A 16,932-nucleotide genomic window follows, 5' to 3' on the forward strand; every position below is an offset into this window, starting at 1 on the left:
TACATCTTAGTGGTATTATCTGATTTACATCTTTATTTACATAGCAAAGGAAGGATTAATAGATTAAAGGATGTACATACCCATATCTATTTGTATTTGCCTGAGAGAGAAAATTAGCCATCAAAATGAATACTGTAGTTAATATTTTGTCAAAAATCACAAGTACCTACTTATGTGCACTTTCAGCAATGTTAGCGTAAGCTCGGCGGGTTTGTGGGGCACAGTTAGTGGCCAAATAAAATTGGACAGAAAGTGGCCAGAGCAAGCTTTATTGGAATTTGGCTCTCAGACAAAATTCCCAGACCCCTGGGGTATAGGGACCCGTGGCGTGGCTGCCCAGGGGTTTTATATGCTGGGATGGGAGGGGGTCCTGTTGAGTGACAGGTGGGTATGAAGGTTCAGTGGAACTTTCCATCCACCTTGCTGGGAACTTTCTGGTCACCTTTGGTCTTTGTTCCAACTGCTCAGCTTCTTTGTTCCAGCTGCTCAGCTCTGCCCGCTACAGTCACCTAATTTCCGACCTAACAGATAACTGAGTGTTGTTGGCTTTTTATTTAGAAATCCATCAATTAGGTGATAAATATTTCAAAATTTATAATTGGTAGCAAAATCAAGAATTTGCTAATATGATTATTGGCTTTAGTTATTGCATTTATTTTAAAATATTTTATTAACACACTGGTAACACCATGCAAAAATAATCTTCAGCAAGTTCTTACCAAAGTTCCACATGACTGCATTAATCAATCATATGGATTTTGTTGTTGTTACTATTTATACAGATTGTTCGTTGTTTCTTTAGATAATTCAAGTCAAGATACAAAAGCTATATGTAATGTTTTCAACTCTGAGTGACTTCCAGGCTGCACTGTTGATCTTTCTGTCATTCTGAGATTTGCTTTTTGTTGTTGTTTTGTTTTGTTTTTGGTACTGGGAATTGAACCCAGAGGTGCTTTGTCACTGAGGCTCATTCCCAGCACCCCCCCCCCTTTTTTTTTTAATTTTGATACAGGGCCTCCCTAAGTTTCTGAGGCTGGTCTTGAACTTATGATCCTTTTGCATTAGCCTCCTGAGTCAGAATTACAGGCATGCACCACTGTGCCCAGATGATTTATTTACTTTCTTGAGAGTACCTGGACTCCCAACCTCTCTGAATATCAGTTATTACATGATTCCTGCTTCTAGTCACCCTCCACTCCCTTGTATTAAATTATCTGTATACTTTGCATTGGTTATTTCAAGGCAGTATTTGCCATGATCAGCAAATTAATCTCTGAAGTCCAGATTTCACTCCTTTTACCCTGTGTTCACACATCTAAGAAGGAGGTTGGGCAAAAATGTTTGGTACCACTTAGCACAGTCAGTACAATGCCACATGCCTTCTGAATCCATGTTTATGGTGTGATTAATGAAGTCAGCCATCTGCATCTTTTAATATAAGCACCTTGTTTAATTATCACATATATAGGAATTTTCTTCACACAAAAATTTTACCTTCTATTATTCCTGAGTCAGCAACCATATTATTCTTCATATTATTCTTTCAGGTTTAGCCTTGACATAATGGCTACAAGACAGAGTCTACTTTTCTTTTGCTTCTACATTGAGAAAAATAGCAGGACCTCAAAAAACTTCAGAAATGGTGATTTAATACCTGATTCCAATATCAGGAGAAAACATAAATGCCAGCTGTGGCAATATTTTAATGTGTAACAAGTGTTGTGAAAAATAATGATTTTTTTTTTAATTTAATTTTTAAGATAACGAATACACTTTTAAAGTCAGAGCTCTCAGTTATATAATTTTTATCAGGAAGAATTAGCCCAGAGTGTTTAGGAGATTATCATCTTAATAAAATTTTGTTCCAGGTGGTTGTGTTCATTAAAAAGGGCTAATTAAATATTGTGCATAAATTAATTGAGTGAAAATGGACTTCTGAAGGAACTGACGACTCAAACTAATTTACTTACAAGACTGTTTGCTGGAGTCTGAAGCACATGAAGGAAACAATAAACAAAAGAAAGTAATTCCATTGAATTTTTATTTGCCTGTGTCTTCTAACTAAGGTCACTATGTGTGGCTCTTTTCATCCAAAGATCTGAAATCACAAGTTAAATCAAGGCAAGTATGCACTAAAATGCACAAAAGGAGTGGCCCAGATGAGTAGATAACATTGTCTTTTACCTTTGATCACTACTATATTATTACTGCCTAGCAGAGTAGCTGATATAAGTATATATCTACAAATACTGGTCAAGTATATGAAAGGTATCGTTCTAACTTGGCCTGTTTATACCATCTACACTAATTACAATGAAGGAGAATCAGAAAACAAAAAATACCTAATATTCTCAATCTGTCCTTCTAATCAGTCAATGCTTATAATGGTCATCATTAAAAGTTAGAGTAGGAGCCCCTGAATGTGGAAAGTTGAATTGTAGAAAAGAAAGGCATTCTTTTGTTCAAGTGCATTTAGTATATCAGGAAAAAGATAGCAGGGAGTCAGGGTGTGCTCTGTTCAACCAGGCATGGATGACTGGATTAGTGGAGGAGGGAAAAGTTTAATACTGATCCAAGTGGAAGCCAAGAAGATCTGTAAGAGTGTAATCTGGTTAGTCCCATGCTTGGGTAAACAAGAGTTCAGTAAAATATTACCAAGCCTAGAAAGAGAACCATGTTGGAAAGAACCAGATTTTTAGCAATAGGCTCTAATAAAGGCAAGGATATGGAGCAATGTTATATATAGTGGTTGGCATATGAATTGAAACAACCAATTTGTATTATACTAAATATGTAATAGCATATATATTTACACAGGCACATTATCTATGAAATTTTGTGTGCCTCACATTTTATATCTCCTTTCATTGTTGTCCTTGATATGCAGGAATTGATATGTTCTGCAGGTGCTCTTGTCATTTGAATATTGTCCTGACTGTAATTGGTTTTCTCTTTTCAGCCCCTGGAGGAACACGCATAGATGATGGTGACAAGACTAAGATGACCAACCACTGTGTGTTTTCAGCAAATGAAGATCATGAAACCATCCGGAACTATGCTCAGGTAGAGCCTGACCTTGAGAGGTTGCCATAGTGTTAGAAGAGAAACATTTGAACAGGATTGAAGAAAACAAAACTCTACGGCCCACTTTTTAAATATGGATGCTATTTAACTTTTAAACATATGAAATTATATACAATTGCATTCATAATAACAATAGGCAGTAAAACTACAATAAAATACCATTTTCTTTACCTTTCACCTTTAAAAGGTATGACAGACCAGATACCCACAGCCATTGCAGGTGGGAATGAAAATTGGTCCTATCTTTGGAGAAAGTCTTGTGTACTATTTTACGAAATTAAAACTTCACATTTTCTCTGACCCAGCAGTTTCATTTCTGGTTCTTCATTCTGAAACTCTGCCTGCACATGTGTGAAGTGCCACAGTCACGTAGCATTGCTTATAGTTGTATTGAAGGATGAAAACAATATAAAAATCAACAGGGGACTATTTAAATAAAATTTGGTAATTGATATTAATAAAGTGCTATGTAAACATTAGACGGAGATAAGAAGATTACTTGTAATGCATAGAACCTATAAAGATTCATATCTAGATTAAGGAAAGAATTGTAAATAAGGATACTGTAGCTCAGTGGTAGAGCACTTGCCTAGCATGTGTGAGGAAAGAGGCACTGGGTTCCATCTTAAGCACCACATAAAAATAAATAAATGAAATAAAATAAAGAACTGCAAATGAAGAGAAGATAAGCAACCAATTAGGAAAAAATATCTACTGGTATTTCAAAGGAAAGGAATCACAGTTCCCCAAAAATATATGAAAGCATGTTCAAACTCATGAAGTCATAAGTTCTGTAAGGTCTGGAAGTGGTGGGGCTGTAAAAAGGACCAACCTATTAGACATTACCTTAAAATCTGAATGAATGTGCATTACTGCACAGCTTAGGGCTGGCATACTTCTTTTTTGGATTCTATCACTGACCCTTCTTAAAAGGCAGTTGTTGATTCCAGCTAAGCTCTTAGGGCAAGTCCCAGGGGAACAAGTTGTCTTATTATACAATTTCAGTATACAAGATGGAAAAGGCCATGAGAATTAACCATGGCTAAGTGGTCAAACTTTAGATGTTAGAGAATATGCCTTTACTTCAGTTATTAAAACATGAAAGGCATGCTAAGCCAAGTGATTTAGGATGTGTGGCCATTAATAATTTAAACTTTTATGAAATCATTTTAACCACCTGCTATTTTAGCAAAGACATCTTTTCCTTTTTTATATTTAAAAAATAAACAAGGGAAATATTTTTTAAATAGAGAAAAAAATTGAGTAGACAGGATTGAGTGGGTCAGACTTTAATCTGTCCTCTAAAACTCTGTGGTTCTACTGTTTGTAATGGCTATCAATGTCTTGAGAAGGTATATCCTGAGGTAAGTATACTCAATTCAGAAGCTGGTTCTTCTAAATGTTTAATTTACCTGGATAAGGGTAGTTCACAAGGGATCACAATTTTTAAGTGCATATTTATGCTTTGATACTTTAGTAGTTGTTTTCAGCTCTTCCAAGGGATGATAAATGGTTCTTACCTTCTCCATTGAATTTTTTCAGGATCAAATTAGTGTGAATACAAGTTGCATTAGTCATTATTTTAAGTCTAATTAATGGAAAGATAAGGGCTGGAAGAAAATTCAGTATAGCCATTCCCATAAACATAAAAAGGTAAAGAGCTTGGCCTCTTCATTATTATACATAGGGTGTTTTCTTTTTACTAATGACTTATTTTTCATATGGAGTATGGATATTTGAAGAAATATCCTTTGGCTTGTCATTTGAGTTTTTAATATTGTATATTTACAAATTGGCCAGACTGGTCAATGGAACAAGGTTCAGACTGAGAGAAGTTAAATGGAGGGGAATATCTGAGTGGAGCTTAATCTTATAAGCTGTTAACTCACTGGAGAATGCTTTTGTTGTATGATAACATTTGCTTTCATATGTAGACATTTACCTGTAGGAATATAGATTATCATTCTTAAAGGGAATTATGTTTCATATTAATAATCATGTTAAAGAATATGCGAGTACTAGTATAAATTGGAAATCAAATTTTATAGGGCTTTAATGCAATTGATTTCTTTTTCTTACTTCATATCAATTCCCTGCTTGGGCCACTAATCTTTATTCCATAAAGGACAACTATAATCTTCACTCTTAAACTCCATCTTAACTATACTAATAACTGCAGCAAAAGCTGTCAGAGTAGATCACACAGATATAAGAGAAAGGATATAGATTTGGAAGACATTTCCACAGTTATTAAAAATAAAGAATATTCACAAGATCCCTCCTGAAATAAAAACATTGTCTGACTGAAACAGTGACATACCCTGTTTCAGAATCTAACTGGTTTGTAGGGACCAGTAATCCTTGACTGCCAGAAAACAATAACATTTTTTGCTCATATGCAGACATGCTTGTTGTGCATCTGGAGAGTGATCTGCCTGGGTTCTGCTTTCCCCTTCAGCATGTCATTATCTGAGGGTTAGACCTCTGATCCCTTTTCTCAGCTCTTCTCCATCACTACATCCCGAAGATGTAAAACCCTCCTCATTTCATTTTCATCAACATTATTTTTGGTTTCTCTACTTTTTCTGCTCTTAAATCGATCTGTTTTATCCTGCGTGTGCATTTTGACCCTATTTCCCCCCAGGTCATCATAATCCTTTTGTAGTTCTCCTATTAGACACGAGCATGAAATCATTTTAACCACTGTTGTTATGATGATGCTGATTAGTCTATGGGGTAGTTTTGGTGAGTTTCTACACTTCTGTAGGTTTTTAAACTGCTTACATAATATTTAATGGTTCTGTTTTATGTGTAGGTCTTCAATAAACTCATCAGGAGATACAAGTATTTGGAAAAGGCATTTGAAGATGAAATGAAAAAGGTAAATAAATAATGCCTACCTATTTGAAGTGATGGAATGGAGGGGAACAAAAAATTTGCACACACCATGGTAGCCCCAAAGCGTATGATGAGTTTTAATAAATGTTTGTTAAATAAATGATTTGGTATGACAGATCAGTAGCTTACAACTGAAGGAAGAAGCATGTAATTATCCTAGACTTTCTTTATTATTACTATTTATTTAATGTAGAACAGTATGTTTTGTTCAATTGGAATAGTTTTACAAATTGTGATCTTTTCTATGACAAAACTTTAAATGATGCACAAGAAAAAGAAATGCAATCATTTTTCACTTAACGAAGAGGATCTATTCTGAGAAATGTATCATTAGCTGATTTTGTGTTGGGCAAACATCATGAAATGTACTTGCACAAACCCAGATGGTGTAGCCTACTACACCCTTAGGCTGTTATAATCTCATGAGACTACCATCATATGTGTGGTCCATTATTAAGCAGAATGTTATGTGGTATGTGACTGTTTATCAAGGCAAGACTCAAGATGAGGTGATTAATTACTTATGGCATATGTAAGAGTGTAGCACAGCAGCTAACACTCAGTAAAATTCTTTAATTTTTGGAAAATGCAATGCAGCAAAGGAAATAAAAGCACATCTTTTTTTTACAGGTATAAGTTTAGTGTTTTTTCTCTTCATTGAATGGCTGTAATATGAGGATATACCTTACCTGTGTTGTGGGAATAAATGAGATATTATAAGGTGATTAACATAGTAATTGGCTTCTAGTAAGTTACCAAATCAACAGTAGTACTTTTTTTAAAAAGTTGGGATTTTCAGTAATTGCAACTTGTTTCCTCTTCTAATTTCTAACTCCATTATATTTATATACAGCATTCAATGTATTAAATTCCAGCTTTGTATGTTGCTGGGTCATTGTTTCAAAGTTTATATATCTGCCTAAACAAAATAACCACATGAAGTTACCATAATATCTACTTCTTTTCTATTTATTCTGCCCCTGTTCAAAGCGATCCCATAGGTAATACTGAAGAATGTTTTATCAGTAAATTCATGTGAAAAAATAACATAATCCATGACCCTCCCGCTCACTTATAAAATTCTCCAGCATGGATATCTAAAGCTAAATGTGTGAAGATGTTCATAACAACACTGAGAAGCTCATTGGTAGAGACTAGTTATGGCCTCTCCACACGTTGGAGTACTCTGTGGTCCTATGAAGACGGAGGCATAGCTGCACTCATTAATAAGGGAAAACATCTATGATAAATTAAGTGAAAAGGCTAGGTTGGAAAACAACCATTTAGTAATAGTTTTACCTTGACTAAGTTAGTTTCTTTGTTTCTTAGATGTCTTTTCTGTAATTGAGGATCGTGGCTATTTGTATCAGTCCATTTCCTGTTGGCAATAACACGATACTACAGATTGGGTGACTTGTAAGGAAAAGTTTATTTCAGTTCATGGTTCTGAAGGTCTGTGGTTAGGGACTTCATCTGGTGATGGTCTTCTTGCTGTCAGAATTCCCAGGTGGTGCAGGGTATCACATGGCAATAGATGGGGGAGGGGTGTGTGTGTGTGTATCTGTCTGTCTGTCTCCTGGTTTCTCCCCATCTTATAAAGCTACCGGGATTCAATCACTGGGGCTCTGCCCTGATGACCTTGTCTAATCCTAATCCCCTCCCAAAACCCTATCTCTAAACTGCACAGTCGGATTAAGTTTCCTCTTAATACCTCACAACAGGAATTAAATTTCAGCACCTGAGTCCTTGGGGGATGCCCGAACTATGTACAAACCCTAGCAGGATTGTAAGCATTAAGACACATAAAGCCATCAGAAATGTTTCCGGTTCACTCAGGGAGTTTTCACTGTTTCGGCATATCACAACATAGAAACTGTGTGTACACGAGTGATTATAGAATGTAGACGAATATAAGTGCGTTAAAATACTCTACTGTCATGTGTAACAAAAAAGAACGAATTTTTAAAAATACCTGGAAGGACACATCAGACTGTTAATTAAAATTCTAAGAGAAGAATTAGGGGTACTTTTCACATCTTTATAGTATTCTACAATTGTTTGATCATGTTCAACAAGCATATAACAATTTTTAATATGAAAAAAATTAAGTGAGAAAGAAAATTGTCCACTGTACTGCTAGCTGCTCTGAAAATAATTAGTATTCTATTTTTTTATGGTATTTCTGTTTTTAAGCCAACTGTTATAAACCATATAATTGTAATGTTGACCAATACAATTAAGCAATGTGATTATTTATTTCCAAGGAAATATGATTAGGTATATTTTAATGAACATGAGTATATTAATGTGCTTAAGGAAATAGTATTAAATTTTTATTTTGGAAGTTCTTTGTTATTTAATTTTAATCTGTTGATCGGTTTTTACAAGGAGAAAAGGCTAACTTTCTATTAGCTCTTTCCCACTTCTCTCTTCCTGGTGTTTTGGGAACTTTAATCTTTGAAATTCTCGTTTCATCTCTCCTGGCACTTAGATGGTGACTTCTATTTGTTGAGTATAGAAAGGGTATAAATTGAAAATCAAATGGACTGATTTGACTGTAGAACTGTTCCTTATTCACAGTGTAAATATTTGGATAGTTACATAGCTCCCTGCAATATAGTAATAATTCTCCAACTGTTGGGGAAAGTCAGTTACTATTGTTCTGTCAGCCATAGAGCCAGGGAAGAATCAAGCCTTTAGCACATGTGCACTTGGTGTGTATTGATGCCAGTGAGTTTTCAAAGTGTTGGAAAATCAGCAAGGTCTCTGCAGTGATGGTAGCCCCTAGAAATCTCAGTGTTGTGCTTGAGAAGTGATCAAATAGAGAAAAGGCTGGGGCATATTCAAAGCACGAAGTAGAGAAGCATTAGGAAAAAGGAGGGTTTCTCACCAGGCTGATTACTCTTAAAACTCAAAATGGGAAATGGGGTATAATCCCCTCTCTTATATTTCACTTAAACTTTCTGGAGTCATCCTTTATTCAGTTCCACTATTCGTGGTGCAAGAGAATTAGGGCTTGGGTCTTTCTGGGATCCAGCGTCTTTGCCCCCCTCAGATTGCTCTTTCCAGCCCATGTCAGTTGTGTTTAGAACTTCTCCTACCTGATATCCTACAGTGCCTCTTCACTAAAGCTGATAGTAAAGCTATATAGTCCAGAAAATACATCTTTGAATCTAAATATGTTTAAGTGTCAAAACCAAAGGCCATATGTTTTCCCTGATAAGTGGATGATGATATATAATGGGGGTGGGAGATGAGAGAAGAATGGAGGAACTTTAGATTACAGAGAGGAAGGGGGGTATGAAAAATGGTGGAATGAGACAGACATCATTACCCTATATACATGTATGATTACATGAATGGTATGAATCTACATGGTGCTCAACCACAGAAATGAAAAGATGTACCCCATTTGTGTACAATGAATCAAAATACAGCCTGTAGAAATAAAAAAATTAATAAGTAAGTAAATAATAAAAGAACTTAGCCATTTTCTCCCTCAACAGCCTTGCTTTGAAGACTGTTGTATGCCGTGAGCTCAGAAAAGTGTAAATTGGCTGTGAAATGCTTCACATGAGCCAGGCATGGTGGCTCACGCCTGTGATTCCAGTGACACTGGAAGCAGAGGCAGGCAATTGCAAGTTTGAGGCCACCTGGGCCACTTTGCAAGGCCCTATCTTAACATTTTTTAAAAAGGACTGAGGATGTAGCTCAGTGGTAGAGTACCACTGGGTTCAATCCCCAGTACTGCAAAAAAAAAAAAAAAAAAAAAAAAAAACCAAACAAACCTTGAACCTTTCCCTCTTTTTTGGTGGATGTTTTCCCATAAAAATTCTTTCTTCCCAAAAGAAAATGGGTATATTTAACACGTGGAAGAAGCAAGAACCCAAAGAAGTGAAAAAATGTGAAAGTCAATGTATTTCAGAAAACATTCTGTTCATTGTATGTACTTGCCTTTTTTCATGTTTGTAACCAAGTGTGAATTATTTATTTGCACACATTGTTCTCCCAATGTCTTTTTCTTTTCATGGTATGTGGATGACCTTAGAGGAAAGGAACTAGTCTGATGCATTGCTTTCTATAGCATCTATTCCTAATTGAACATGTGTGTTTCCAGGGTATAACAGCCTAGTGCTACATGTAACATACTGTTTGTGCACCATGGATGTACATTCTAGTTGTTACTCCCCTACTTTGCTGCTGTGCTTTATAGACATGGTTTCTTTTGTTTGACCCACAGCTTCTCCTCTTCCTTAAAGCCTTTTCTGAAACAGAGCAGACAAAGTTGGCCATGCTGTCCGGGATCCTGCTGGGCAATGGCACCCTTCCTGCCACCATCCTCACCAGTCTCTTCACTGACAGCTTAGTCAAAGAAGGTAATTGTGCTCAGGTCTTCTCACCTGTCAGATGTACAAAGGAAAGGGAAGCCATAGACAGGAAAACACCAATACCTCTTTTTAGTGTCTTTTGCTGCTTGTCCTCAGAATGTGTCCTCAGAATGTTGTACATGTTCACTGTAGAAAATTAGAAGAAAAAATATACCTGTACAAAGATATATACATGCCTAGTCTTAGGTATAAGACTAAATATCTAGGTTAGAGACCCTGAAACTGATCCAATCCAAGCCATTTTTTAAACATAATTTCTTTTTTTTTTAATTTTTATCTTCTTAGTTGTAGATGGACACAATACTTTTATTTATTTTTACGTGGTGCTAAGGATCGAACCCAGTGCTTCACACAAGGCAAGCATTCAACTGCTAAACTCTCACGCCAGCCTGACATTTAACCTTTTTCACCTTAGATACAAAATGCCAGCTGGTGGCACCTACTCAACATTTGTTATAAACAATGAAAAGTACTCCATCACATTTAAATGTTCCCCAAATAGGGCCACTATTCTAAACCAGTTCCTCTGGAGATCTGGAGAAACATCCTCAAGTGTCCATTTTGATCACACTTTTAAGATACTCATTGTCTTAAAGACAATGACCACTTTTAGAAAGAAATTGAGACTGTTCCATCAGAAAGAAGTTTGTCTTAATTTTAAGGCATTAAAATTTAATGGGAATGCATACAATGATGTGGTTATAGAATAAAACAAAAGTGGGCTGTTTTCTTGTAGGAGGATAATGATATTCAAATTGATGTAACACAAAATACAGTTATTTTTCCTTAAAAATAAATTAAAAGAGCTTTTGTGAGAACATCTGTTTCTTTGGAGAATTTTAGATTTTTTTCCTCCTACAGATATGAAGTCCCAGCCTCATTCATGCCCATAGTAAAAGGGGTTATAGTTTTCTTAGAGGTAAGGAAAAAAAAAAAAAAAAAAAAAGTAGATCAAGAGTACATTCAGGGCTGGGGAGATAGCTCAGCTGGTAGAGTGCTTACCTCACAAGCACAAGGACCTGAGTTCAATCCCTAGTACCACAAAAAAAAAAAAAAAAAAAAAAAAAAAAAAAAAAAGAGTACATTCAAAGACTCTATAATGTTTGACTTAAAACAGCTCAGATATATGATAATTCAAATTACCCAGATTCTGCAATTGTTAGTGTGTTGTTAATTTAGGACATTTGAAAGTATTCTCCTAAAGAGAATTCATGATACCTCACATGTCTTATTTAGTTATTTACCATTTTACCCAGAAAAACAGGTAGAATTTAAACCTTGAAAATGAATGAAATTAAATTGTCTTAGACATTATAACAAAAATAATTGCCTTTCTAGTTAACATTAAAAACCTAAGTAATGTCTATAATTTATTTTGAAACATCCAGAATATTAACAGTTGTAGAATCTAGATGGTGTAGATATGAGTGTATATTCATTTTGTACAACTTTTCTATAGCTTTGAAATTTTTTGTGATAAAATATTGAGGGGAGAGAATGCATTTGCTATGGAAGGAAAATAGTGACTTTGTCATGGTTTTTCCTTTTATTCTACCATCTTTAGAAACTCATGTTTTAAACTCTTGCTTCCTCATTAGAAAAGGATTAAGAAATTACACCTTTGCCCAGAAAATGTATCCAGCAAATGCTAAGGGGCAGGGTCACCCCACTCAGTAAAGGATAACTATAAGATTCAAATCTAGTTTTTAAACTCTTAGTTTCTAGTGTACTTTATTTTCTTACCTATGGGATGGATTGCAGTCTCATGCTAATATTATTTAATTATATAAATTTTATATTGATTTTATAAACTAATAATGTTTAAAATCCCTGTTAATAAATTGCTATCACTGGGCACAGTGGCGCACACCAGTATTCCCAGCGGCTTGGGAGGCTGAGGCAGGAGAATTGAGAGTTCAAAGCCAGCCTCAGCAAAAGGGAGGCACTACGCAACTCTATGAGACCCTCTCTCTAAATAAAATACAAAATAGGGCAGGAGATACGACTCAGTGGTTGAATGCCCCTGAGTTCAATCTCTGCCCGCCCCCAATAATTAATAAATAAATAAATAAATAAATAAATTGTTATCTTTAAATTTAACAGTTTATAATGCATGTTTTATTGCCATTACCTAATTTTTCTATGTAGTCCCTCTGTTGCTTCAAGTAAAAAATGTCAAGCAAGTTAGTATCTGTATAAATGATAAATCAGTTGAATGCTTTTTCCTGCCAGTAACAGGAAGACCTGCACCAAATAGGTATATAAGGATTTTATTTCTTATATAATATTATAAAAGTAGGTCAGACTGTGGGATAAACACCAATATGGTTTCCCCTTTATCAGGATACATTATTGTACCTGCCTCCTTGTTCAGGTTCAGTAGAAGAGCACTCCTCTTGAACACAGGATAATTTATCTTTCCATAAGCTGATTAGCTGATGTGGGTCACATGACCAGTGTGGGCTAGTGAGTTAAGGCTGAGGTTACTAAGTTAATCATGCATAAAGAGGTGGTGCCACGACTTAGACTAACCAAAGTTACCTGGCCTGAAAAACATGGGAATTCGCTTAAAAAAGGAGGTAAGGAGAGAGTGGCTGCTTGGACCACAATAGGTGAAAACATCAATTCAGGAAAAATCTCTTAAATATTTCAACTGCTCCTTAAAAAATGCAACATAACAGAACTTAATAGTGTTTTTAGAAGAGCTGACTCCTAGTTTTCTGATTATTTATATTTGGAAATAAATAGTATAAATGTGGATATGTGATTGAGTGGTTTCCTGATCAAAATAAACTAAATAATTTAATTTAAAAAAATCTAGATAATGCTTAATTTGAAAGAGTCACTGTTAGTTTTCTTTTACCAGCAGCACTAATCAGGAAATTAGTTGTCATCTGTTGACATTAGTAGCTTACTTTTTGCCTCAGGATCACTATTGGAGGGTTTGGGGTGTAGCTCAGTGATAGAGCACCTACCTATCATTCATAAGGCCTTGGGTTTGATCCCTAGCACTGCAAAAGGAAAAATAAATAAATAGAAAAGGTCACCTTATAAACATGAAATACTGATGAACCACAGAATGAAGTAGATGCAAAACCCCTGTAAATTCTGACTTCAAATGTTATTTTTGACCAAAGTAAAAATAAAACACATAAACCAGGTTGGAATCAGGGTGTCCAACTTTGAAGAATACTTTAACTCTTCATATGAAAGTGTTCTATTTATTGTAATGAAAAGAGAAGAACTATGTCTGCAGATCAATCCATTTTTTTTCTTTGTGCCAAATCAAGTCTTTTTCATTATTTTCCCGTTTCAGGAAACCTGGTAAGAAATGTTAATTCATACATCATCACAAGTGGTTTTTCTTATACAAGGAATGAAATTCTCGTTTTCTTTTTTTTAACAGGCATTGCAGCCTCGTTTGCTGTCAAGCTTTTCAAAGCCTGGATGGCAGAAAAAGACGCCAACTCTGTTACCTCTTCCTTGAGAAAAGCCAACTTAGACAAGCGGCTGCTTGTGAGTGTCCCCAGCAGAGGTCGTGTGCGTGATGCTGCTGTCGGGGCCGGAGCTGCACCCGCAGTGTATCACAGGACACAGATGCTTGAGTCTGATCTGAATTGGAATAATGTTCCCTTTATTTCTGTATAATTGGCAAATAGAAACTAATTCCATTTTCATCTTTTTTGGGTAAAAATAACAGCCTGATAAGTTTAAAGGATTATGGGATATAGACTTTCAGACTTGAAAGTTTGTTGACATAGTGTTAACATTTTATTAGAGTTAAAACTTCCTTTTCTAATCAATAACTTTCTGGAAACTCTGGAAATACTTAAGCTGTTGAAGAAAGCAAGCAAATTAATTACAGTTAATTTGAAGTTTCCATGGTCACGGTTGATTATGATTTTATTCCTCCATCTTTACATTTTCAAAGAAAATGATTTTGTTCTTCAAATTTCTCTCTGCTCCCTACAGTTTCTTTGTGCTAAAGCAACAGCTGTGCAGATACAAAGACTTTACCAAGTGGAATTGCTCTTATAATTCTAAGATGAAGTCTAAAATTGAGATACCCCTGCCATATTCTCTTCTTATCTTTTCCATTTTTCTCTTTGTTGTGCAAGGAACCTATTCAATGGATAATTCTAAAACATTTTTCATCAAGAAAACCTGAAAATGATTTTATATTTAAATCCTTGTACTTTCAATCACTTAAAATTCCATTTGTCACTGAATGTTTAGTTTACAATAGCCCTATTTCTAAAGTCTTTGAATTATGGTAAAGAAGGAAAATGAAGGATTTTTAGGTTCTGACTCATTTCTGCTAATGATAAGTTTTCATTCAGGTTGTATTTGTTTTTATGCTGGGTGTTGTGGTGGAACCAGTGGAGAATAGTATCAAAAACTTCCTTGCCTTCTTAAAACCTACTTCCTACTGGATTGACAGCAAATCTCTGTAAATAGAAGCGAAGATCAAAAGACGAGTGAATACGTTGTTGAGGGAGCATATATCTTACCCATGAGTTGTTTGTGTATTAGCTGTATCTAGGCTAGGCCCAGCTGGACTCCCTATGTCTTTTCATTCTGGAACCCAGGCTGGAGGAGCAGCACCCCTCTTGTTTACTCTGTCCTCATGTCAGAGGACTACAACACAGGGACTGAACTGAACCCCTCAAGTGCATAAAACTTAACTTCTATCTACCAAAGGAAATCACTTATAACCTTGGCAATGAGTGGGAAAATCCAGTCCACTGCTAGGCTACTTCTGCACCCCTGCAGATAGATAGCAAGGAGGGGGATCCCTTGATACTCTTGAAAAAAGGGGGGTGGATGATTGGAAACAAACTATTACAACTTGTGGAAAAGACTGTTACTTCATGTAAAAAGAAAATAATTTCCTTTCGAAAACACATGTCATTGAGCTGTTCTTACTAGATTTATGTCTGTACATATTTTGGGAGTGAGAAGATGGGTGGTGCCTTCTACCAGATGTCCAGCACCATAAGCTGGTTGAGAACAGAGTAGCTGGCAGTGCATCGCAACTGTGCCTGCCTGGTATTTGCTGGTTCAACACGTGAATAAGGACCTAGAGCATCCATTTCATTTTCAAGGGGGAAATGTTTGTTTCATGAATCCATATAACAAATTCTCTTTAACTCTGAGCCACTACATACTAGAAAACAGTTCAAGGAACTGGAGATATTGAAAGAAAGCAAACAGTAGACTTCTCGAGCTTACATCGTATTTAGACTAAACAAGTAAAACACACTGAAATAAAAGGTGACATGCTATGGAGAAAAATAATTATGTAGGGAAAAGCTGAAGGGTATCAAAATTTGAGACGCAGTTTTCAGTGGTCAGGGAAGCCAATATAGTAAGGTCCTAACATTGTACAAAGACTTGAAGAGATAAGTGAGTGAATTATAGGAATATTTCAAAGAAGAGCATGCTGGACAAAGGGAACAGAAAATACATAGGCTTGAAACATGGAGTGTTAAAGATAGCAAGAGGAGAAGGTTGGTAAGGATGAGAGTATAGATTAGCTCAGAGAAGCAGCAGGCCTTGTAACACAGAGACTTGGGCTTTTATTCCTAGTCAGACGGAAGCTATTGGGATATTCCCTGCAGAACTGTATGCTTAATGTGATTGATTCTTCCTGCTGTCACTCTGATTGATGCACTGGGAATAGACTCCGGAGCAAGGCAGAATAGGGAGACCTAAATCTAGGGATGAAGTGATGGAGATTTATACGAATTTAGGGTTTTTTTAAACAAACGTAAACCATGTTCCAAACCAAAGAATGACATGGTATGGTTTAGACTGGCTTTACCACAGTTTCTGAATAATAATTTTTAGTATATTACATAGCATTCATAATGTCTTTGGATATGCTTCATAAATAAATCACAAGTGTTATATTTGATGACATATTGCTGTGAACATAACTTTAGATCAAACTTTGTAGTCATGCTCTTACAAGTTGAATATTGAGTGCCATCACCAAGTAATGGAGTAAGTTTGACTTGGGGCAAACAGCTCTGTCCTTGAATATTATTTCTAGCTGTAGAAATTGGGTCAAGCTGCTAAACCTTCAGACTTAGCTTATCATGTAGGAAAATTTCTATGAAGAAAATGCCAATATATATTGATTCACAGAAGAAACTCCATAAAATTAAATTCCCCTAAATTTGGAAGCTCGAGTGATAGTGGAAATAGTAGTGACAAAATTTCAGTCTGGTGTAAAACGTTTGCTTTAACATGAATATGTGTTCGATAGCTGCTCCCACCAACTCTGTTCTGACATTTTGAAACATCTGACTCAAGGGAAATCATAGGATGATAATATGGGGAATATTAAAAATTAGTCCTGGCAAGGAAACCCTCTAGCTATGTTTCTATAAAGGGTGAAAAAAACCTATTGCACATGTCTCCACTGAGACTTATATTGGAGTCATATACCCTTTGGTTATAGATATATGCAAATTAACCAATATAAAGTTTGGGTCTATTTTTTATACTCCGCAGCAGTTTGAATAACTTGAAAGCTTTGAAAATTGCCTTAATTTCA

The 16,932-nt window shown here is 35.7% G+C and overlaps 1 protein-coding gene across 6 annotated transcripts in view; it reads left to right on the forward strand.

The window, feature by feature from the left end:
- BZW2 (basic leucine zipper and W2 domains 2) overlaps window positions 1–16,932 on the forward strand; it is a 58,469-nt gene that overhangs the window by 29,979 nt on the left and 11,558 nt on the right. For 4 of the 6 annotated variants that reach the window (XM_079151911.1, XM_079151910.1, XM_079151909.1 and 1 more), the window contains 4 exons: window positions 2,960–3,063; window positions 5,900–5,965; window positions 10,223–10,358; window positions 13,777–13,886. In XM_079151911.1, coding sequence (XP_079008037.1) covers window positions 2,960–3,063; window positions 5,900–5,965; window positions 10,223–10,358; window positions 13,777–13,886 — 416 coding nt within the window. Of the gene's footprint in view, window positions 1–2,959; window positions 3,064–5,899; window positions 5,966–10,222; window positions 10,359–13,776; window positions 13,887–16,932 lie in introns of those variants that run through there. The other 2 variants (XM_079151913.1, XM_079151914.1) reach the window with 2 other exon arrangements.

The sequence above is a fragment of the Sciurus vulgaris genome, assembly GCF_902686455.1.
Source record: "Sciurus vulgaris genome assembly, chromosome: 8".
Taxonomy (NCBI): domain Eukaryota; kingdom Metazoa; phylum Chordata; class Mammalia; order Rodentia; family Sciuridae; genus Sciurus; species Sciurus vulgaris.